The sequence below is a fragment of the Papio anubis genome, chromosome 6 (assembly GCF_008728515.1).
Source record: "Papio anubis isolate 15944 chromosome 6, Panubis1.0, whole genome shotgun sequence".
Taxonomy (NCBI): domain Eukaryota; kingdom Metazoa; phylum Chordata; class Mammalia; order Primates; family Cercopithecidae; genus Papio; species Papio anubis.
Window position 1 is genome coordinate 41,709,623 of NC_044981.1, and position 23,319 is coordinate 41,732,941.

Here is a 23,319-nt window from a genome sequence, read left to right on the forward strand (position 1 = left end):
TCTGTTGGCCTGGACTCTTCTTCCCTGCGGGAGGGCAGGCAAAACCCAGTTCCTGGGGCCGGGGCTGGGCAGGAAAGCGGAGCACAGGTTGGTGGGCAAGTGCAGAGGGACTGTCCTGGAGGCAGGGGAGGAAATGAAAGCTCAGGACAGACACAGGTAACTTGCTCAGGGTCACAGAGGAAGAAGGGGACTGTCCTGCTGTCATTCTGACTGCAAAGCGTACACTCTCACAGCCCTCTGGATGCTTCTCCTGAGGGCCAGAGACTGAGTCTGGCTTTGTGCAGAGAGGCCAGGAGGAAGAATTTTTTAAATTATTTGTACAAATTGATGGAGTACATGAGAAATTTTGTTACATGTATATAATGTGTAGTGACCAAGCCAGGGTGTTTACAGCATCCATTACCCAAGTACAATACATTTTGGTTAAATATAGTCACCTTACTCTGCTTTTGAACAATGAATTTATTCCTTCTATCTAACTGTATGTTTATACCCCTTATTTATTTTTATTTATTTATTTATTTTTTGAGAGGGAGTCTCGCTCTGTTGCCCAGGCAGGGGTTCAGTGGCGTGATCTCAGCTCACTGTAACCTCCGCCTCCCAGGTTCAAGTGATTCTTGTGCTTCAGCCTTCCAAGTAGCTGGGATTACAGATGGGCGCCACCATGCCCAGCTAATTTTTGTATTTTTACTGGAGACAGGGTTTCAACATGTTGGCCAGACTGGTCTCGAACTCCTGACCTCATGTGATCGGCCTGCCTCGACCTCCCAAAGTGTTGGGATTACAGGGGTGAGTCTCCACACCCTGCCTGTACCCTTTAATTCACTTCTCTTCCTCCTTGCCACTCTCGAGGAAGAATTTTCATTACCCCAAAGTTAACAGACAAAAGTGAGAGTGTTTGGAAAACCACGCAGTGTAGCAGCTCACAGGCAACGTTATTATTATGAAAACATCTATCAAAATCACAAATGAGCATAGCTTGTGTCCCAGCTTCTCTACTTTAGAAATGCATCCTATGGATGTACTTGTACACTTGCAAAATTACATGCGTCCAAAATTATTCACTGCAGTCTTCTTTGTATGGCTCCAGAAAGCCTCATCTGCACTTGTGAAACCCAGAAAGTTCTGAAAACTGGGATTTCTCCCATTAGATTGGCACACACTCCCTTGTTATAAAAAAAAAAAACAAAAAACTGACAAGACCATTTATAATGTTTATTAATTCCACTTATCATCCATATTTGCAATAGAAACATTAACATGTTTGATGATGGGGTAGGTCCCATTAGGGTATTTTATTTTATTATTTTTTATTTTTTTGAGACGGAGTTTTGTTATTGTTGCCCAGGCTGGAGTGCAGTGGTGTGGACTCAGCTCACTACTACCTCCGTCTCCTAGGTTCAAGCTATTCTCCTGCCTCAGCCTCCCCAGTAGCTAGGGTTACAGGTGCCTGCCACCACGCCCAGCTAATTTTTGTATTTTTAGTAGCGACGGGGTTTCACCATTTTGGCCAGGCTGATCTTGAACTCCTGACCTCAGGTGATCTGCCTGCCTCGGCCTCCCAAAGTGCTGGGATTACAGACTTGAGCCACCGTGCCCAGCCCACCATTAGGGTATTTTATAATATATGGAATATGTGCTAAATTGCCTTTCTGAATATATATATATATAGTTGATCCTTGAACAACACAGGGGTTAGGGGCACCGAGCCCCTTGCTGTTGAACCTCTGCATATAATTTTTGATTCCCCCAAGACTTCATCAGTAGCCTACTGTTGACCAGAAGCCTTACCAATAATAAACAGTCGATTAACACGTATTTTATATGTTTTATATATATTATATACTGTATTCTTACAATAAGGTGAGCTAAAGAAAAGAAAATGTTATTTAAAAAACCATGAGGAAGAGAAAATATATTATTAAGTGGAAGTGGACCATCATAAAGGTCTTCATCCTCGCTGTCTTCACATTGAGCAGGCTGAGGAGGAGAAGAGGAGGGAATGGTCTTGCTGTCTCGGGGTGGCAGAGGCGGCAGGGGTAGAAGAGATGGAAGGGGAGCAGGAGAGGCAGGCACAAAACTTGTGACTTTTATGGAGAAAAATCAGACCAGTGCAGTTCAAACCCATGTTGTTCAAAGGTCAACCGTACATGTATGTACTTCTGATCCCAACAGTTTGGATAAGAGACTATGGACCTATAAAAGTTCAGAAGAAATCTAAATGCCCAACTGGGGCTGCTCAGTAGAGCATGGTCCACCCATAAAATGGGGCCCCCACCACAGGGTGATGTGAGACTCTAAGATGAAGGAGGCTAGCTGAGTGCTGTGGTGTGTCTGTAGTCTAGCCACTTGGGAGGCTGAGGTAGGAGGATTGTTTAAGCCCAGGAGATTGAGTCCAGCCTGGGGAACATAATGAGACCTCTTTCTCTAAAAAAATAAATGAGGAGTTGTCTCTTTGTATAGTATATACTTATGGACCAGTCTCCAAGACCAAGAATAAGAAAAAGAAGCATACATATAATGTACAACTTTATATCCGGAAAGGAGGTGAAATGAGTGAGAGGTGTCTGGCCGCCGTGGGGCAGGAGAGCTGGGCAGAAAGGAAGCTTTGCTCTAGTGTACATACTGTAGGAGTCTGTGAATTTTGAACCCTAGGTTCACTCGGTGTAAATCTTTCACCTCGTCAATATATAAACAACTTTGGTTCCAGGCCAGGCTCCTGGCTTTGCCTGAGATCCAAGGGAAAAAGGCCCACACTCGCAAAGTCCAGCTGTCCCTCCAAGAAGGCCACTCCCTGGCATTAGAGAAACATCATGGCTCCTGGGACACTCTTTCCATTGGCGTGGATGCCAGTGTGCTCTAGGCCCTGATTCATCAGCCTTCAGTGGAATCTCCATATGATTTCACTTTCCTTCTTGTTGAAACTGTCAAAAAAGCAGGACGTACTTATGGTAAAAAGGCAAATGCTAAAGGCTTATAAAACAAAAGCCCCCTCCCTATCCACGAAGCTGACCACATAGAGGTAACTCTTGCAAATGGCTTGGTGTGTACCATTTCAGACCTTCCTTTTCCTATTTGTAATTAATAGCTCTCTTTCTGTCTATATATACATATTTATTATAAATAAAAAGAAGAACATATTATACCTATTCTGAAATATGTTTTGTTTTGTTTGTTTGTTGTTTGTTTTTGTTTTTGAGACAGGGTCTCACTCTGTCACCCGGGCTGGAGTGCAGCAGCACAATCATGGCTCACTGCAGCCTCGACGCCCCTCCCCAGCCCTGGGCTCGGGTGGTCCTCCCTTCATATGTATGTATATATATGATGTTTTGGTGACTATCTTCTTTCACTTAGCACGTTTTCAAAGTACTGCCGTATTGTAGCATTTATCAGTACTTCATTCCTTTTTATTGCCAAATAATGTTTTACTATATGGACATACCACATTTTGTTTGTCCATCTGTCAGTTGATGGACTTTGGGTTGTTTCTGCTTTAGACTATGATGAGTAATGCTGCTATGAACATTTGTGTACAAGTTTTTGTGTGGATGTATGCATTCACTTCTCTTGGGTATATACCTAGGAGTGGAATTGCTGCTGGATCATATGGTACAGATATGTTTAACATTTTGAATAATTACCAAACTTTTCCAAAATTGCTACATCATTTTACACTTCCACCAGCAATGATGAGAATCCTTGTGTTCTTTTTAAAGGCTACTCATATTCCATGGCATGAATGTTCCATAATCTATTTAACCAGCTCCATATTGATTTTTCATTACCTTTCTGACTTTTCACTATTTTCACTATTTCAAATAGTGCTAAACTTGGCGCTAGAACTTCTTGGCTCCAACCTATCTTACTTCTTCAAGTCTAATTCTAGGAGAAACCCCCCAAACAATTAAATAGATAAAAATGGTACCTTATTGTATTTTTAAATTTTCTCGATTATTGAGATTGAATGAATGAATGTCATGGATTATTCATTCATTATTTATTTAATCCATCTTTCATTCATCCAACCCATTAATTTAACTAATTCTGCAGACTATTGCTGAGCCCAACATGTGCTAGAGGCTATGCCAGATGTTGGGCACTGACCAGGCATTGAGACGAAGCACAGCATGCCCTCAAGGAGGTGGCTGGGGCTGGGTGTGATGGTATGCGCCGGCAGTCCTAGCTGCTTAGGAGGCTGAGCAGGAGGATCACCCGAGCCCAGGAGTTCGATGCTGTACTGAGCTATGATCATGCCACCGTACTCCAGCCTGGGTGACAGAGCAAGACCCTGTCTCTAAAAAAAAAAAAACCAGTGATTGGAAATTAACTTTCATTTTGCATCTGGCATGTGCCTTGATACATAGGGAGGAACTCCCAGCCCAGACTGAGAGCCTCAAGGAAGACCCCCAGAGAGAGATGTGCCTCTTGGACTGAATTTTGAAGGACAAACAAACAGGAGCTGGTCAGAGAGAGGAGACAACATTCCCGGGGGACAGGGGAGCAGCATGGGCAAAGTGTGGGGGGCGAGACTGCATGGAGTTCAGTGTGGGGAGTCACAGGCATAAATCATGGACTGGAAGAGAGGAGTGACAAGGGAGCAGGGCCAGGCTTGGAGCCAGGGCAGGCTGTGCCAAGGAACAAGGCTTTAAGGCATTGCAGAGACACTCTGCCTACCTCTTGCCCCCAGCAGCCTGAGACTTGTCAGGCACATTCACTTCCCGAGGCCCAGCTTGGCTGTCAGGGACTACCTGATGCTCTGCATGTGAGGGCCTCCCTGGTCCCTGGCAAACCTTCTCCCTGTTCCCCCACAGAAAGACATTTCTTTGTCCCATGGTCAAAGAGAGGTGTGAGGGAAGGGGCACAGAGAAATACACGGCTTGAGCAAGGTTGCTCTGTCAGGGGCTAGATGGGAGCCACAGACCAGGGACATTTAGATGAGCCTTTGTTGATAGAGAGGGGCCCCTCAGAAAAGAGACAGGGGTGGGAATGTGGAGGGTCTTGTGTCTTGTGTCTCTGATCACCATCAGAGATCACACTGGGGCCTGCTGAGATTTTCCCATGGCTACTGATGAGTCAAGGCCAGGACAAGAGATGAGGCCAACCCAAGGCTAAAGGACTTAGAACCATCTTTCTAAGTCCTCAGGAGTTTCAGGAGCCTGCTTATTGCCCAAGGTGATGAGGTGATATGGAAGGAGAGTGTCTGCATGGTCATGGGTTAGAGGTAATATGACGTAAGCCCGTTTTCAGCAACTCCAGGTGGCATCTTCTGCATTTCTCCTCACCTTTAAACCGGAAGTGGTGTAACACCATCCATGATCACCATCACCAATTTTACCATAGTCCGCACCTCTGTCTTCATTATCCACCATTACTAGCTTCATCTTCGCTCAGATCATAGACATTCTTCTCCCAAACTATACCATCACCACCACTAGGCTTTGAAGACATAATGATAAACAAAAGACAAGGTCCTTGCTGTCAGGGAGCTTACACAGTATCATCACCTCCTTCACCATCACCACCACATCAGCAACATCATCATTACCACCATCATTACCACCATCACCACATCACCCCCACCATCATTACCACCATCACCACATCACCAACATCATCATTCCACCATCACCACATCCCCACCACCATCATTATCACCATCACATCCCCACCACCATCATTACCACCATCATTATTACCATCACCATCCCCACCATCATTACCACCATCACCACATCCCCACCACCATCATTACCACCATCATCACATCCCCAACACCATCATGACGACCATCACCACATCACCATATCACCACCATTACCACCATCACCATATTACCACCATCATTACCACCATCATCACATCCCCAACACCATCATGATGACCATCACCACATCACCACCACCATTACCACCATCACCACACCACCACCACTATTACCCTCACATCACCACCACCTTATCTTTACCACCCTCACATCACCACCACCATCATTACCACCATCACATCACCACCACCATCATTATCACCATCATCACATCATCACCATCAGCATTACAACCATCACATCACCACCACCATCATTACCACCCTCACATCGCCACCATCATCATTATCACCATCACCACATCATCACTCACATCAGCATTACAACCATCACCTTTCATATAATTCATTTTATTATATATTTATTATTGGGACATTTACTGACATTATTACTTATTACATTACTTTTATTAGTATTATATTTTACGATAATATATTACTTACTTACTATTATATTACTTTATTATGACATACGCATTTATTATATATTTATTACTTATTTATTTACATTTATTTTATGATATTTATTTACGATGGACATTTTAGATATTATTTACGATGTGAGTGATGAGACATATGATGACAGACATATTTAATATTTATGACATGACATGATAGAATGACATGAGAGACGATGCATTATTTATTTACATGACAGATATTCACTCACCACCATTACCACCATCACCACATCACCATCACCCTCATTACCACCATCACATCACCACCACCATCCTTACCACCATCATGTCATCACCACCATCACCAGATCACTGTCACCAGCATTACCACATCTGTCACATAATCCTCATCAGCACCACTACCCCTCATGACGACATCACTTACCAGTGGCCCTGGCCCCATCCTCTCATCTCTACTTCAATCACCCCGTCACCATCACTTCCATCACCAGGATCCCCACCCTCCCTTACTATTATACCATCCATCCATCACCGTACTTACCACTGCAATTGATTTTGTCATTGCCACCATCAACAGTGTAGGAAATGATTACATGGGTTGCAGCAATGGTTAATGGTCACTGAAGCTCCAGTTAAGATGGGTAGGTCATCTGAGGTCACTTAATGGGGAGGGGGCAAAATAGTAAAAGGCCTAAAGTGTAAGAATTCCCTATTGCAAGCAATCTCAAATTGGTTATTCCAAGAATGTATTTTTTCCTGAACCCTCCAATATTTCTAGTAATAATTCCAATTAAGGAGTTATTTTTTCTTTTTCTTTTCTTTTTTTGAGTCAAAGTCTTATTCTTATACTGTACTCAGGCTGGAGTACAGTGGTGCAATCTCAGCTCACTGCAACCTCCACCTCCTGGGTTCAAGCGATTCTCCTACCTCAGCCTCCTGAGTAGCTGGGATTACAGGCATGAGCCACTATGCCTGGTTAATTTTTGTATTTTCAGTAGATTCGGGGTTTCACCATGTTGGCCAGGCTGGTCTCGAACTCCCGACCTCCAGTGATCCACCCGCCTTGGCCTCGCAAAGTGCTGGGATTACAGGCATGAGCCACCATGCCTGGCCAGGAGTTGTTATTTTTCCATTGCACAAGGCTCCTCTCCATCCAGTTGGGTATAAATGAAGGTCTCTACCTTGGCCTCTGAGCTCAGGTTAGAATTCCCATGTTGGAGGGGTTGGAGGATGGTTAAAATACAATCAAAATCAGCTCTTAACTGGTGATTCGGAGTTGATCTATCTATCCTCTGGTTAGACTCAGCATTTCATACCTGCCTGTCCAGCTCCATCATCAGCCATCATGGTCACTGTCACCATCATTCTTCAATGACATTAGAGACGAGAGCTTCCATATGGGGTAGGGCCAGGGAATAAGATGGAGCCAGAAGTAAAATTAATGCCAGATTACTCTCTGTGGAAAGAGGCTGCAGATTTTTTAATTTTTTATTTTTTGAGACAGAATTCCGCTCCTGTTGCCCAGGCTGGACTGCAGTCGCACGATCTCGGCTCACTACAACGTTCCGTCTCCCGGGTTCAAGTGATTCTCCTGCCTCAGCCTCCTGAGTAGCTGAGATTACAGGCGCTTGCCCCCATGTCCAGCTAATTTTTTGTATTTTTGGTAGAGACGGGGTTTTGCCATGTTGGCCAGGCTGATCTCAAACTCCTGACCTCAAGTGACCCACCCGCCTTGGCCTCCCAAAGTGCTGGAATTACAGGCATGAGCCACTGTGTCTGGCCGGGGCTGCAGATTTAGATTTGAGTTTCCTAGGAGCCAATGTCAAGGGGGAGAGGTAACCACTGTATGATTATCAGCTATTTCTGATATTAAAGCAGGAAAGAAATTCCCATTGTGAAAACTAAGGGGTCACAGCCAATGGCTGAGGTTGGCCTCGTTAGCTGTCCTCTCTGGCTGTGGAAAAACTTCAGAATATTACCCTGTGGAGCCACTGGATGGGACATGGAGATGGGGTGACCACAAAACTTACCTCTCAGGAGCTGCAACGTGTTATGGTGCTGTATACATTTTATATTAATAATATGATTACATAGTACTAAATGAGGGAGGAGCCAACAGTGTGAGGTCACATGTGAGTGGGGATGAGAGGGGTGGAGGTATCTCCCCTTGAGCTGGTCTTCAGGGAGGCCTGGGCATTCACTTGGTGAATGAGGAGGAGGCCACATTGTCCAAGGGACCACACTAAGGCGTGACATGCCAATGAGCTGGTGTGTGCAGAGAACTAGAGGGAAGGGGGCATGTTGGAGAGGGGTCAGGGGTGGACTGGGGGAGAGAATCTGGTCCTAGGGAAGTCATAAGGGCCAAGCGAAGGAGCTGGACTTTCCCCCTCAGGCGGTAGAATCTGGTGAAAGGTTTTAAACAGGAATATGACCCTCTTAGATCTGTGTTTAAATGTTCACTGTGGCCAGTGTGTGGAGAATGGGTTGAAAGGGGTGACACTGGAGACAGGGAGGGGTAGCTTATTTTAACCCTCCTGTAAGCTCCCTAAGGGTAGGGACTGTGTCTGAGGCATCTATGTACCCTTCAGAATGGCAAGGATGCACTAGAGACTCAAACGTCTCTTCTTATTGTCACCCCCTGTCACTGTCACCACCATTAGCTGCCTCTTGCTTCACTCCATGGCTGTCAGCACCCCCATTAACACATGCCATGCCATCGATTTAGCTCCTTTCCCAGAGCTTTCTCAGGGAGCCCAGCCTGGAGCAGACTGGGACATCACCAGCTCAGCAGCTTGGATCAAAAGTGAGATTCCTGGTCTGGAGTCAGGGGACCCGCTCTTTTCTTCAGCTCTGCTGCTGAGTCATTGTGTGACCCCAGCAGGTCCCCACCCTGTCTTTAGTTTTCTGACCTGTTCAAAGTAGGAACTGGATTAAACTAGTGGGTGTGCCAGCCAAGTGTTTGGAGAATCAGATGAGAATAAATCGGACATTGCTGGTCTCTGCTGTACTTTTTCTGCAGGGACCATGATTGAGAATTGAGTGGGAAGGTCAGATTGAACATTGAGTCTTAGGTATTGCATGTGCCTATGACAAGACCTTGGTAACACCCCCTCCCCCATTCCCTACCCCTCCAAAAGGTAATCTTAGGCATTGCAGGTACCTATGGCAAGACCTTGGCAATGCACCCCCTGCCATTCCCTATCCCTCCAAAAGGTAATTTAGGAAGCTGCTGGAAATAGGGGAATGGGACAGGCAGTTGGAACCATATGTATGGGGAGAGTCCCTGAGTGAAGTGGGAATGGGACGAGCGTGGGGCCCTCAGAAAGGTCAAGTTGCCCAGTGTGATCACAGGTGTGTCTCAGGCCAAGGCATCAGCTCCCAGCGGGGGAGAGGGATGCGAGGAGGCCTCATGGCTCAGCAGAAGGAAACCTGGTTAGGATCCAGCTTTCAGCTCTGAATCCTGGGCTGTCGGCCAGGCCATGGCTGTAGCTGCAAATAGGCAAGGCTGATCTAAGGTCTCATAGGACAAAGGGCACCCTGGGAGAGCTAGCCCCAGGCCCCAGGGGCCTCCTCTTCTTAGGGATCCTGGGAGCTCTGCTGACCAAGGGGGTAGGGGCTCACCTCCTATGCTGTCACCCAGTTACCTCATCATGGTAGCCTTGGTCCTTGAACACTAATGGGTAAGCCCCAGAGCCACGAGCCAGTGACCTCTGAATGGATGGCTTCCCCTTCCCCCAGGCACCAGGCAAGACAGGTAGGGGTCCCTGGAGATCTGGTGGCTGGGGAGGGCCCAGTCCTGGGCCAGCCCCTGAGGGCTGGATTCTGGCTGCAGGCTCTCCACTCAGTCCATCCACTCCCGCCTCCAGAGTCCAAGGGTCTATGCGGTGGGCAGTTTGAGCTGGCTGGATACTAGAGGGAGACTGCACCTGAAACGGTTGGTGGGTGAGCAGCATGAGTTTTGAGGAGCTGCTGGAGCAGGTGGGCGGCTTTGGGCCCTTCCAACTGCGGAATGTGGCACTGCTGGCCCTGCCCCGAGTGCTGCTACCACTGCATTTCCTCCTGCCCATCTTCCTGGCTGCTGTGCCTGCCCACCGATGTGCCCTGCCGGGTGCCCCTGCCAACTTCAGCCATCAGGATGCGTGGCTGGAGGCCTACATTCCCCGGGAGCCCGATGGCACGCTTAGCTCCTGCCTCCGCTTTGCCTACCCCCAGGCTCTCCCCAACACCACGCTGGGGGAAGAAAGGCAGAGCCGTGGGGAGCTGGAGGATGAACCTGCCACAGTGCCCTGCTCTCAGGGCTGGGAGTACGACCACTCAGAGTTCTCCTCTACCACTGCAACTGAGGTACTTAAGCCCAGAAGTTGAGAGACATGTGAGAGGGATAGCCCTGCCATTGCCTTGGGTGGTTACTGTATAGGCATTAGATGTATTACTTTACCTTGTAAAGTCTCAGCTTACCAACCTGTAGATGGGAGCTATGAATATAAGGCACTTTTAGTTCATGGCTTGTAGTAACAGGCTCCTACACAAGAACTGTTATCATCATCATTAATTGGGAGGTGATTAAGGCAGGGAAGGGCTAAAGTGGCTTCACAGAGTTGGGACAAACAGCTGAGAAGGCGATTTCTGTAGCAAGAGGTGGAGAAACAATAGAGGCCTTCTTTTCTCCCTTCCTCTTTTCCAGTCCCGGGTCGGTATTTACATAATCCATCTGGAGGTGGAATGTCGGTGGAGGCAGAGTCTCCCTGGGAGGCAGCAGGTCAAGGCCTTCCTTGGGAAGAAGCTGAGGCTGCAGGACTGGGGAGGGACAAACTTTCCTATTCCCCAAACTGGCATGAATCGCTGGGAGGTTTATTATCTGGCACAGAGGTACCAGAACGGCAGAGCTTGCCTCAGAAGGCTCCAGGGTCTGGAGAGGAGGAGCTGGCACCTGCTGGAGAGGGCTGATGTTCACAGCAGGTCCCTTTCTGCCTGTCCTTGCAGTGGGATCTGGTGTGTGAGCAGAAAGGCCTGAACAGAGCTGCATCCACTTTCTTCTTCGCCGGTGTGCTGGTGGGGGCTGTGGCCTTTGGATATCTGTCTGACAGGTGGGGTGAGGCACTGGGCCAATAAGAAACTGGCTGGGGGAACTTTCTCCCACTAGCTGGGGAATGAGCCTAGTCTACTATATCTTAGAACCTCCTTCCACAGGGAACTGATCCTGCATGACCCCTTTGCAGGTTTGGGCGGAGGCGTCTGCTGCTGGTGGCCTACGTGAGTACCCTGGTGCTGGGCCTGGCATCTGCAGCCTCCGTCAGCTATGTAATGTTCGCCATCACCCGCACCCTCACTGGCTCAGCCCTGGCTGGTTTTACCATCATCGTGATGCCACTGGGTGAGGCAGGCAAGAAACAGGCAGGACCTAGAGGGCTGGAAGAAGGCAGTTGTCAGAGTGAGACTGAGCCCATCTGGTCCTCACTAACCATCTTCCTGTCTCCTGCCCTGGGCCAGAGCTGGAGTGGCTGGATGTGGAGCACCGCACTGTGGCCGGAGTCCTGAGCAGCACCTTCTGGACAGGGGGCGTGATGCTGCTGGCACTGGTTGGGTACCTGATACGGGACTGGCGATGGCTTCTGCTAGCTGTCACCCTGCCTTGTGCCCCAGGCATCCTCAGCCTCTGGTGAGGACTGCAGGCAGCTGAGGAGCGGGAGATACAGGAAGTCAAAGATGAGATTAATCAGAGCCTGAGATTTGAAGATAGAGAGATTGAGAGATGAAGGGAAAGAGAAACAGAGTAAGTGAGCAAGAGACAGAAAGAGACAGAGAAAAGGAGACAGAGAGACAGAGATCAACAGAAAGAAGATGGCAAGGAACAGTGAGAAGCAGAGAACAAGATAGATACAGACAGACAAAGAGCCAAACATAAATTGAGGCTGGCATCTTGCAGAGTTGGGGATAGGGGCAGGGCCAGCATGGGGGTGGGGAACTCAGGCAGGAGAGTGGGAGGACAGGTAGCGTGGGTACTACATTGCCTCCCAAAGATGATTTGACCTTGGGTGACCCTTCTGGATATGTCTACATGTCTGTCCCTCCTTCATCCTATTCCCTCCTGCCACCCATGGGAGAAGTGAGTGGCTGGTGCTGGGAGCTGGTTTTGAGGGTAAGGCCAATTCAGTTGAGTAAGGGACTCCCAGGCTATGGAGGACCTGGGCCTGGGCAAGAAAGTGTGGGAAGAGGTGTTTTATTGTCTTTATTATTATTTATTTTTGAGATAAGGTCTTGCTGTGTCGCTGGAGTACAGTGGCACAATCACAGCTCACTGAAGTCGCAACCTCCCAGGCTCAAGTGATTCTCCTGCATTAGCCTGAGTAGCTGGGACTACAGGCGTGTGCCACCACATCCGGCTAATATTTATTTTTTGATATTTTGTAGAGACAGAGTCTTGCCATGATGCCCAGGCTGATCTTGAACTCCTGGGCTCAAACCCACCCTCCTGCCTTGACCTCCAAAAGTGTTGGGATTACAGGCATGGGCCATTGCACCCAGCCCAGAGGTGGCTTTTAAATTGGGCATTGAAAGATGAATAAAAGCTCATCAAGTGTGGAGGGCTTGGGGAGGGGCTGATGTTCCAGGCTGAGAAGACTGCATGAGCAAGACCCTGCAAGTTGAGAGCCTGTAGTATGTCCAGGAACATGTGGCTTAGGGTCATGACTTTCTGGCTGAAGGGCCTCCTGCCTATTCCTAGGTGGGTGCCTGAGTCTGCACGCTGGCTTCTAACTCAGGGCCGTGTGAAAGAGGCCCACAGGTACCTGCTCCACTGTGCCAGGCTCAATGGGCGGCCAGTGTGTGAGGACAGCCTCAGCCAGGAGGTGAGGGTGAATGTGTTTGTGAGCATGCATGTATGTGTGTGTGGGGGGTGGGCTGTGTCAAGTGTCCCCTCCCACAGCCCACCATGTATGGCAGGAAAAGCCCCTGAGCCCCCATGGAGAGTTCCGAACTCTTTAGGATGTCCTACCTGGCTCCGGTGGGCCACATCCATCATTTGAGACCTACTCTTCTCAGCTGCCATGTGCATCTCCACCCCTACCACTGCATATGGGAGGAATAGAGAGGGGTGGGGGGAGAGTACTGTATCCCATTGAGATCACATAGCCAACTCTGATATTACAACCTCACCTCCTTCCCTACCAGGCTGTGAGCAAAGTGGCTGCCGAGGAACGGGTGGTCCGAAGACCTTCATACCTAGACCTGTTCCGCACGCCACGGCTCCGACACATCTCACTGTGCTGCATGGTGGTGTGGTGAGGAGGCTGGTGTGGGTGTGGTAGGAGGGAGGAGCAAACTCCAGGCTGGTGCTGAGTGTGAGAAAGGCTCTGAGGGACAAGTAGAGTGTCACGGTGGACGGCAGGAGGATAAGCCTCGGTGGGCAATCTGCCCGGGGAAGTCAGAAAATGAAGCAGGCAGCAGAGGCACATGGGTTCAAGTTCAGACTCCCACTTCCTTACTTGGAAAGGGATGGATCACTTAGCCACTCAGAGCCCCAGTGTCCCTTCTGTAAAACGGACTGTTGTCAGTTCCATGTCAGGGTTGCTGTGAAAATTAGGGTAAAGGCGCTTTGACCACTGGCGCCTGCTGCACACTCGGAGGGCATTATGGATGTCAGGGAAGGTCCTGGTGGTGGGAGGGGGGTCACGGAGACGGAAGGAGATTGCCCTTATAAAAGGCCAAGTCTTCCTAAGAAGAGAGGCCAAAGAGGGATGGGAAGGAGGGTCCCCCGAGTGGCACTGCAACTCCTTTCAGGTTCGGAGTGAACTTCTCCTATTACGGCCTGAGTCTGGATGTGTCAGGCTTGGGGCTGAATGTGTACCAGACGCAGCTGTTGTTTGGGGCCGTGGAATTGCCCTTCAAGTTGCTGGTCTACCTGTCGGTGCGCCACGCAGGACGCCGCCTCACGCAAGCCGGGACACTGCTGGGCACGGCCCTGGCGCTTGGCACTAGACTGCTAGTGTCCTCCGGTGAGCCCAGTCCCATAGGTTCTGCCCACCCCAGAAGCTGGGCCAGGAACCCTGCCCACTCCCCAGAGACCTACCTCCTGGCCAAGAATCCACTCCTCCCCACAGCTCCCCACTCTTACCCAGTGAGCTCAGACTCACTCCAACTTAAGTTCAGCCCACTCTGGAGACTCTGCACCCTATCCAGAACACCCTGGCTCTCCTCCAAGGCCCTCTCACTATCTGAACCCGCTTCCCTCCAGACATGAAGTCCTGGAGCACCGTCCTGGCAGTGATGGGGAAAGGTTTTTCTGAAGCTGCCTTCACCACTGTCTACCTGTTCACTTCGGAGTTGTACCCTACGGTGCTCAGGTAAGGAAACCTGCAACCAACCTGGGGTATGGGGCTTGTTAGTCACGTGTCTTAACCAACACTTCTACATACACACGCCACAGGCTGGTCTCTCTCAGTCCTTTTTTTTTTTTTTTGGTAGAGATGGGGTCTTGTTATATTACCCAGACCGGTCTCAAACTCCTGGCCTCAAGCGATCCTCCCGCCTCAGCCTCCAAAAGTGCTGGTATTACAGGCACTATTACAGGCATGAGCCACTGCACCCAGCCTCTCACTCATTCTTCACGTTACACCCAGAATACAGAACTAATCAGGGCCTTCTGTGTTTGCCCTAGTCTTGGAGAAGGCAGGGCATCTTATCTTCTGCACTATGTGACCCTAAGCCACATCAGACATCCTTTCTGGGCCTCCTTAAGAAAACAGCCCCAAGGCCGGGCACTGTGGCTCAGGCCTGTAATCCCAGCACTTTGGAAGGCCAAGGCGGGCGGATCACTGAAGGTCAGGAGTTCGAGACCAGCCTGACCAACATGGTGAAACCCCATCCCTGCTAAAAATACAAAATTAGCTGGGTGTGGTGGCGCATGCCTGTAATCCTAGCTATTTGGGAGGCTGAGGCAGGAGAATCGCTTGAACCTGGGAGATGGAGGTTGCAGTGAGCCGAGATCATGCCATTGCACTCTAGCCTGGGTGAGAAACTCTGTCTCAAATAAACACATAAATTTAAAAAAATTAAAATAAAGAATAATAATAAAAAGAAAACAGCCCCAAGAAGCCCCATTCTGCCCACCCCCATCCCATTCACCCCTGGAAGGCAGAGATGCCCTTGAGGACTGTCCCAAGGGCAACCCCTTGAAAGGCCCAGGGGGGTCTTTCAGCTAGCTATTGGGAGGTAGGAAAAGGAAACTTCTAAGCATCTGGTCATGGCAGGGCCTGTACAAACTACTGACCACCTTCTTTCCACATCACTCTTTCCTTATCCCAGTCTGGTGCCTTGTCTTCTCTTTCAGTGGTACCTGGTTGGTACTCTGTCAGAATGGGGGCCCTGTCCTCTGGTGGGTGCTGGCTTGGGGTTTCCTGGCCTGAAGGTGGGTGGGAAAACCAACTGAAAGAAGTCCTAGTTTTCTTAGCTATATGGGGAGAAGGGAGTATCAGGGCCTGCCAACCCTGGAGAGAAGCCCTGTGGAGCATGACCCCAGGTAGGTGTGAACACTGTCTGCCTCCCTCATCCTCTTTCTCTGAACAGACAGACAGGGATGGGGCTGACTGCACTGGTGGGCCGGCTGGGGGGCTCTTTGGCCCCACTGGCGGCCTTGCTGGATGGAGTGTGGCTGTCACTGCCCAAGCTTGCTTATGGGGGGATCGCCCTGCTGGCTGCCGGCACCGCCCTCCTGCTGCCAGAGACGAGGCAGGCACAGCTGCCAGAGACCATCCAGGACGTGGAGAGAAAGAGGTGTGTGCACAGGACTGTGTCTGTGTACGTGTGAGCACATTCTTATGGATGCAGGTGCTCAGATACCTAACACTTTAGGATTCAGACAGGAAAATATATGCACATATGTACTTGGTGCATGTATGTGAGTGTGCACAGGTGAGTGTTTCAGGGTGCATGATTGGGGGGTATGTAAACTGCAAGCATAAATGTGTACATGAGTCCATATGTGTGTATGAACACAAATACATAAGGCTGTTCAGGAAGACGTGTATGTGTGCACACTCAAGTATGCCTACACATCAGGGGTGTGCACAAGCATGTGTGTGAGTCACTTGTATAGGGATTTGTATATCAGAAACTAGGGAGAGCCCTGGGACAGCCCTGATGGGGCAGGCTGGGGTGGTAGGCTCGGGGATTAAATCCCACCATTGCTCACGACTCCTTCCTCCCTAGTGCCCCAACCAGTCTTCAGGAGGAAGAGATGCCCATGAAGCAGGTCCAGAACTAAGTGGGAGTGGAGGCAGGCCCTCCACAGAAGCTCTGCAGCAGGGGCTGGGAGAGCAGAAGGGCAGGCCCTGCAACTCAGGCTGGGAGTATCGAACCCTCTGCCTAGGGCTGGAGTTGCCGCCAGTACCCTCTCCCTGTGCTCATCCAACCTTGATTATTTGGCTTCTAGGAACAGTTGACTTCCCAGAATGCAGTGGCTGCTGGGCACCCCTCTCATGGCTGGGGAGGATTCTGTAAATAAAGGTGCCCCTTGGGTTGGGGCAGTGGTGAAGAGCTGTGGGAAGAGCCCTGGATAGGAAGCCACCGAGTCTGCCCTGGGCTCTGATAACACCTTCACCATTAACTTGCTGTGTGACCTTGGGCATGTGGCTTTCCCTCTCTGGGCCTCAGTCTGTTCATTTCCCAAATGGATAATGAAGCCTCTTGGCAGGTTCTACCATAGGATCTGTTGCCATGCTCAAATGAGTTACTGAATAAGGTGCTTCTGCTTCTTCTAGAGATGGTGCTAAAGAAAGGACTAGCATATGAGACTTCTGGTACCAATGGGGCTAGTGGGCATGCTGTCCACTGTGTGGTGCTAGGACTGCCAATGCCAGGCCCAAGGGACAAAAAGAACATAGCTTTTTGTTCTCATGGCTGGCCCTGCTACCTCCGAGGCACCCTGCAGGGCAATGCATGTCATCCCAACCCCTACACTCCCCATCCTCCAACCCACTGGTCTCATGCCCAAAGAAGAGTTGAAGGCATGGGAGCCAACATTTTATTGGAGAAGCCAGAGAGGCAGAAATTCAATAAACACAAATTTTATGAGTACCTTGAAGCTCTAGAATGTGCTGGGGAAGGGGGTTGTGATGGCCAGGAGGAGGATACCCTTCAAAATGTGCTGTTCACTAACCAGATAGAAATGGGAAAGGGAAAAATTGGCAGAGAAAGTCTAGACTCTCTGGCCTACCATGGAACCTAGGCCCAGGTCCCCACGATCCCACCATCCCCAACCCCCATGGGACTGGAGATTTTTGTAGCTCCCATTGGATCATGAGGGGCATGATGGGAGGCCTGAGTTAGGGTGACCTTTTCTGTGAGCGTCTCATTGGAATTTTATCTTCACTGGGTCATAGATGTAGCAGCCCACATCGCCAATGTTCACACCTGAGAGAGAGAGAGCCCTATCACCAAAGGCCTTGGGTCTGTAGTGCAGGGTTCAGGGCTGGAGGGAACTGGGGTGGGGGGCAGGGTATGCTTAACCACAGGGGAAGCTGTCCACACATCCCCACAGACCATGTACATGCCATAGTTTAGGCCCAGTGTCTGGGATGGGGCTGCCCACCTTTGGGGCCAAACAGGTAGCCGTAGCAGGGGACGTGGCAGTAGGGGACTCCGTCATGCTGAGACACAGAGAGAAAGAGAGCTGTCTCAGCCTGGTTCTCTTCCCATTTCCAGCCTCCTCCCAACATAACCACTCATTCCTGCCCTGCTCACCTCGGCATGACTCCCAGCAGTCAGGGTCTTGCGGCAACGCTGGCACCTCAGACAGGGTCGGTGCCAATTTCTGCCTAATGACATCACCTTCTCAGCTGGTGGTGGAGAGAAGTGGTAGTGCTTCCATTCTAGGGGTAGAGTAGGGAGACCCACCTGCCTTGGATCACCTCCCTGCCCCTTGCTGCCCACCCTGTATCCCCCTCCCCAAGCTTTCCACTGTCACTTACCAAAATAGACAGGCTCCCCACAACCAGGGCACAGCGACGTCTCTCCAGTGAATGTCTTCATATGGGGAGGGCCTTTAAGGGGAAGAGGCCCTGGGTAGGTCTGAGGTGGAGATGCCCACCAGCACCTGCCTGCATATGGCACTGTCCTCTTCCAAAAGCCATGCTCATTCCAGAGTGCTCGACCCAGGCACCCAAGAGTCTGTCTTCTATAGGCCCGGAACTGAGCCCCCTTTGACTCCACCTCCTGCCCCATCCCAATGTGTATTAGGGACTACCTGCTTCCTTGTCATCCTCCCAGGGGCTCAGGTACACACCATCCCAACCCTGCTAGCAACTCAATCCTCAGGAAACTTGAGCTGATACAGGAGCTGGCCAGGGCATGGGTGTCAGGTGTTGGGGAGCATAGCGTCACTGCCTACTTCAGGGAATGGAGGGAAGGAAGCAGGGACCAGAGGAGAAAAGTTGGAGAATGTGAGAGGCTGGCCTTATCCCAATGACTCCTCTCCTGTAGGTTATTCCTTCCACGGCCCTGGCCTGGGATAGACCTAAGTTCCTGGCCAGCTTTGCCTCTGACTAGCTTTGTGAATGGACAAGGTCATTTGCCCTGTCTGGATCTCACTTTCCTCACCTGTAAAATGCGAGGATGCAAGGAGAGGGGATAATGCTATCTGCCCAATTAACTATTTTTTGTTTGTTTGTTTGTTTTTTGTTTTTTGTTTTTTTTGAGATGGAGTCTTACTCTGTTGCCTAGGCTGGAGTGCAATGGCGTGACCTCGACTCACTGCAACCTCCGCCTCCTGGGTTCAAATGATTCTCCTGCCTCAGCCTCCCCGTAGCTGGGATTACAGGCACCAGCCACCATGCCCAGCTAATTTTTGTATTTTTAGTAGAGACAGGATTTCACCATGCTGGCCAGGCTGGTCTCAAACCCCTGACCTCATGATCCGCCTGCCTTGGCCTCCCAACAATTTACATCTTAACTCAGCAGCTGACATGAGGGAATAGAAAGAAAGAAAGAAAGAGAAAAAAAAAAAGCGGGAGGTAGATAGAGAAGACTTTGCTAAGAACGAAGTTGTGAGAATGTGAAGCAGAAGGCTGGGTAGGAGACTGCCACCTGGCCCACCCTCCGCTCCAGCTTGGGGAAGGGTCAGGAGGAGGACTAGGAGGAGCTGAGCACAGTCTTACTTACTTTTCTTGCCTTGGGGGAGGCCAGTCCTTGGCCTGGGAGGGCTAAAGCTGCTGGGGCTGAGAGGAGTGGTGCTGCCAGGGCTGGGAGTGGGGGCGTTGTACAAGTAGGAGCCCACACCACCAATGTTCACCCCTGAAGAGAGAATAGGGGAAGTCAGGCTTGAGCCCCCAGCTCCCAGCCACCGAGAGGGTTCTGCTGACCCCTGGCCCCTTTCAGGCTGGTACTTACCCCTGGGTCCAAAGAGAGCCCCATAGCATGGCTTGTGGCAGTATGGCCTCCCGTTGTGCTGGGCACAAGCAGAGGGAAGTGGGTTACTCAGGGCCAGCAGGAGCCATGCCCCACAGGCCTTTCCTCCAGACAGGCTACCAGGTGTGTCTGTCCACTGGCTAAGTCTGGTGGGCCTAGGAGGGGTGGTGGATGGGCTGGCATGACAATATTTCCACTATGGTCAAGGGAGGAAGAGCAAGAGCAGCTCAGGAGGTGATGCTGCTTCCCACCCATCCTGACTCCCAAAGCCATGGGATCCACAGTTACAACCCAGGTTCCCAAAATCCTGGCTGGTGTGGGATCCACCAGGTGTGTAGCCTTGGGGTTGGCTACTGAGGTTCTCTTTGGCAGGTCTCCAGGGCTGAAGTTTGGGGTTGGTGCCTGGCGGGTGGGAGGCAGTGATGTAAACAGGACAGTACTCCCTGGCCAGGCCTTACCTCTGCATGCCCGCCAGGAGACAGGACGCTGTGACAGCGCTCACATTTCAGGCAGAAGCGGTGCCAGTTCTTGCCCAGGGAGCTCACCTTCTCAGCTATGGAGGACAAAGTGGAACCGAGCTGCGAGGAGCCTGTCCAAGTTTGGGGCCCCTCCTTTCCCCCTTCAGCCCTCTAGGGAATTAGGTTGGCCTGCCCTGCTCCCTGGAGAGGAGTGTCTCCAGGAGGCCAGCACCATCCCGCTCCGGTTTCATACTCCCCACAGAGCTCTCGGTGGAAGGGAGAAGACCCGAGTGGGTGCGGGTGGTGCGTAGACTACCAGCCGCTGCAAGTGAAAAAGGGTTTCTGGGACCATAGTGTGGCCAGCCCTCGCGTCCTCAGGGACGCGGCGCCCATTCGCCCCATCTTCGCCCCCTCTGCAGCCCGGGCCTCACCGAAGAAAACGGGTTGCTGGCAACGCGGACAGGTCCAGCTCATAGCTCCGCTCCAGGCAACGCACACGGCACACAGTAGGTACGCCGCCGCGACTCATTCCGCCCCCTCCGCTGGCTCCACCCACGGCTCAGCTTTGAGCCTCCCTGGGCTGAATCCGCTGTTCCTCAGCGCACATTGGCTACCAAAAATTTAGAACCACTCTACCTGGGAGACATACGGCTATTTCGCTGTTACTTCAAAGAGCATTAAAGCCTCGCTCAGACCCACGGGGAGGAGAGAGGATCTTGAAGCCGAGTGGACTCCAGACTGGGAAGGCAAATATGCAACGAAGACACCTGGACAGGGAGCACTACCAGTTTCTGGAGCGGTAAGGACAGGAAAAATGTTCACAGTACAGACACCATTAAAACACTACTCTCGCCAAAGCGAGGGAGGAGGCATTCTTTGAAATGTTTTAATTCCACCTTGGCAATATAGCAAATGGTTGAAAGCAACAAAATCTGGAGCCCATCTCTGGTACCCTACTCTTTGGCTTCAGGTAAATTACTTACCCTCCCTCTCTGCCTCCATTTTCTCATCTATGCAGTAAGTATGGTAACAGTCTGTACCTCATAGGATTGTTATGAGAGTTAAACAGGTTAATACATGTAGAGTGCCCAAACAGCGCCTGGCATATAAATGCTATAACAGCTATAGCTATCACTATGATGGATCCCTTAATGAACTCAAGATTCAGTTTGGAAGCTTCAAAACATGGTCTGTATACAGTCGTTTGCTCCTAAAGCTGTAAGGCGGCTGGGCATAGTGGCTGACACCTGTAATCCCAGCACTTTGGGAGGCCGAGGTGGGAGGATCACCTGAGGTCAGGAGTCCAAGACCAGCCTGGCCAACATGGCGAAACCGCGTCTCTACTAAAAATACAAAAATTAGCCGGGCATGGTAGCACATGCCTGTAATCTCAGCTACTCGAGAGGCTGAGGCAGGAGAATCGCATGAACCAGGAGGTGTGGAGGTTGTAGTGAGCAAGATCGCACCACTGTACTCCAGCCTGGGGGGACAAGAGCGAGACTCCATCTCAAAATAAATAAATAAATAAATAAATAATGAACACCAACTACACATTTCTAATCTGGTTTGCTTTAAAATTTTTAAATATTTGTCTTTTTAATGAATGTGTTTATTTCAGGAAGGGTGTCTGTTGCCCAGGCTGGAATGCAGTGGTGCATCATAGCTCATTGCAGCCTCCAACTCGCCGGCTCAAGCAATCCTCTCACTTTAGCCTCTGGACTAGCTGGGACTACAGACTCATGCCACCACACTTGGCTAATTTTTGTATTTTTTTTGTAGAGATGGGGTTTTGCCATGTTGCCCAGGCTGGTCTCGAATTTCTGGGTTCAAGCGATCCACCTGTCTGGGCCTCCCTAAGTGCTGGGATTACAGGTATGAGCCACCATGCCCAGATAAATATTTGTTAAAAGTAGTTCAGTAGTGCTTCAAAGAATATTTCAAGAAGTTTAAATCCACAGAATGAAAGAAAATATTTGCAGATCTGATAAGGATCTAGTAACTAGATTATATAAATAACTTATAATGCAATAACAAAAAGACAACCCAATTAAAAGTGAGCAAAATATTTGAATAGATGTTTTTCTAGAGAAATACAAATGGCCAATAAGCACATGAAGAGATGCTGAACATCAGTAGTCATTAGGGAAATGCAAATCAGGACCACAATAAGATACTTTTTTACACCTACTAGGATGGCTATAATTAAAAAGACAAATGTTGGCAAGAATGTGGCAAAATTGGATCCCTCATACATTGTTGGTGGCAACATAAAATGTTGTGGCCAAATTGGAAAATAGTCTGGCAGTTCGACAAAAAGTTAAACATAGAGTTACCATATGACCCAGCAATTCCACTTCTAGGTATATACCCAAGAGAAATGAAAACATATGTCTACACAAAAACTTGTACATGAATGTTCATAGCAGTACTATTTACAACAGTCAAAAGGTAGAAACAGCCCAAAAGTTCATCAACTGATAACGGATAAACAAAATGTAGTATATCCGTATGATAGAATATTGCTCAGCCGTAAAAAAGAATGTAATACTGATGCATGTTACAATACAGGTAAACCATAAAAACATTAAGTAAGAAAAGCAAGACACAAGAGGCCACATATCATATGATTCAATTCATATGAAGTATTTAGGTAAATCCTGTTCCTGAATTGTCTCCATCAATACTTTTTACTTACAACACTTGTTTTATCATCCTTGTTAAGTTCTAAGGGTGGAAGCCTTCCACACTGTAACAAATTTTTCTACGCTTTCTCATTATTTGTTTCTTGTTTTAGGGAGTATTTCAAGATCCTTAGTTTTAGCTTCCGCTGAATTTTCCTGTCTTGTTTCTGCCTGTCATTTCTTGTTTTTTCTTTTTTCTTTTTTTTTTTTTTGGAGACAGAGTCTCGCTCTGATGTTCAGGCTGGAGTGCAGTGGCGCATTCTCGACTCACTGCAACCTCTGCCTCCTGGGTTCAAGTAATTCCCCTGCCTCAGCCTCCCGATTAACTGGGACTACAGGTGCGTGCCACCACACCCGGCTAATTTTTGTATTTTTAGAAGAGACAGGGTTTCACCATGTTGGCCGGGCTGGTCTCGAACTCCCCCTGACCTCAAGTGATCCATGTGCCTCAGCCTCCCAAAGTGCTGGGATTACAGGTGTGAGCCACCACTCCTGGCCTAAAAATTATTTTAAAAAGAAATAAGGCCAGACGCC

At 49.5% G+C, this 23,319-nt stretch overlaps 2 protein-coding genes across 3 annotated transcripts; one reads left to right on the plus strand and one right to left on the minus strand.

Annotated features, from left to right (window-relative positions):
- The first annotated feature begins 9,945 nt into the window (after window positions 1-9,945).
- Window positions 9,946-17,318, plus strand: SLC22A7 (solute carrier family 22 member 7). Of its 2 annotated transcripts, XM_017957877.3 has the most exons (11): window positions 9,946-10,589; window positions 10,930-11,004; window positions 11,229-11,332; window positions 11,465-11,619; window positions 11,736-11,904; window positions 12,970-13,093; window positions 13,416-13,525; window positions 14,025-14,239; window positions 14,479-14,587; window positions 15,810-16,016; window positions 16,452-17,318. In XM_017957877.3, exons 1-11 carry the CDS (start codon window positions 10,197-10,199, stop codon window positions 16,504-16,506), a joined length of 1,716 nt encoding a protein of 571 aa, XP_017813366.1. In that variant the 5' UTR covers window positions 9,946-10,196; the 3' UTR covers window positions 16,507-17,318. The 2 variants fall into 2 exon arrangements, with proteins under 2 accessions (XP_017813366.1, XP_003897681.1); XM_003897632.5 differs by lacking the exon at window positions 10,930-11,004 and having other exon boundaries at window positions 9,948-10,589.
- Window positions 17,319-17,660: 342 nt separating this feature from the next.
- CRIP3 (cysteine rich protein 3) lies at window positions 17,661-20,633 on the minus strand. The gene is given in 8 exon segments (XM_017957466.2): window positions 17,661-17,806; window positions 17,808-17,890; window positions 17,985-18,079; window positions 18,212-18,283; window positions 19,401-19,532; window positions 19,629-19,686; window positions 20,105-20,273; window positions 20,536-20,633. Coding segments are annotated over 8 exon segments (768 nt in total). The 3' UTR covers window positions 17,661-17,745.
- Between the last annotated feature and the right edge of the window lie 2,686 nt (window positions 20,634-23,319).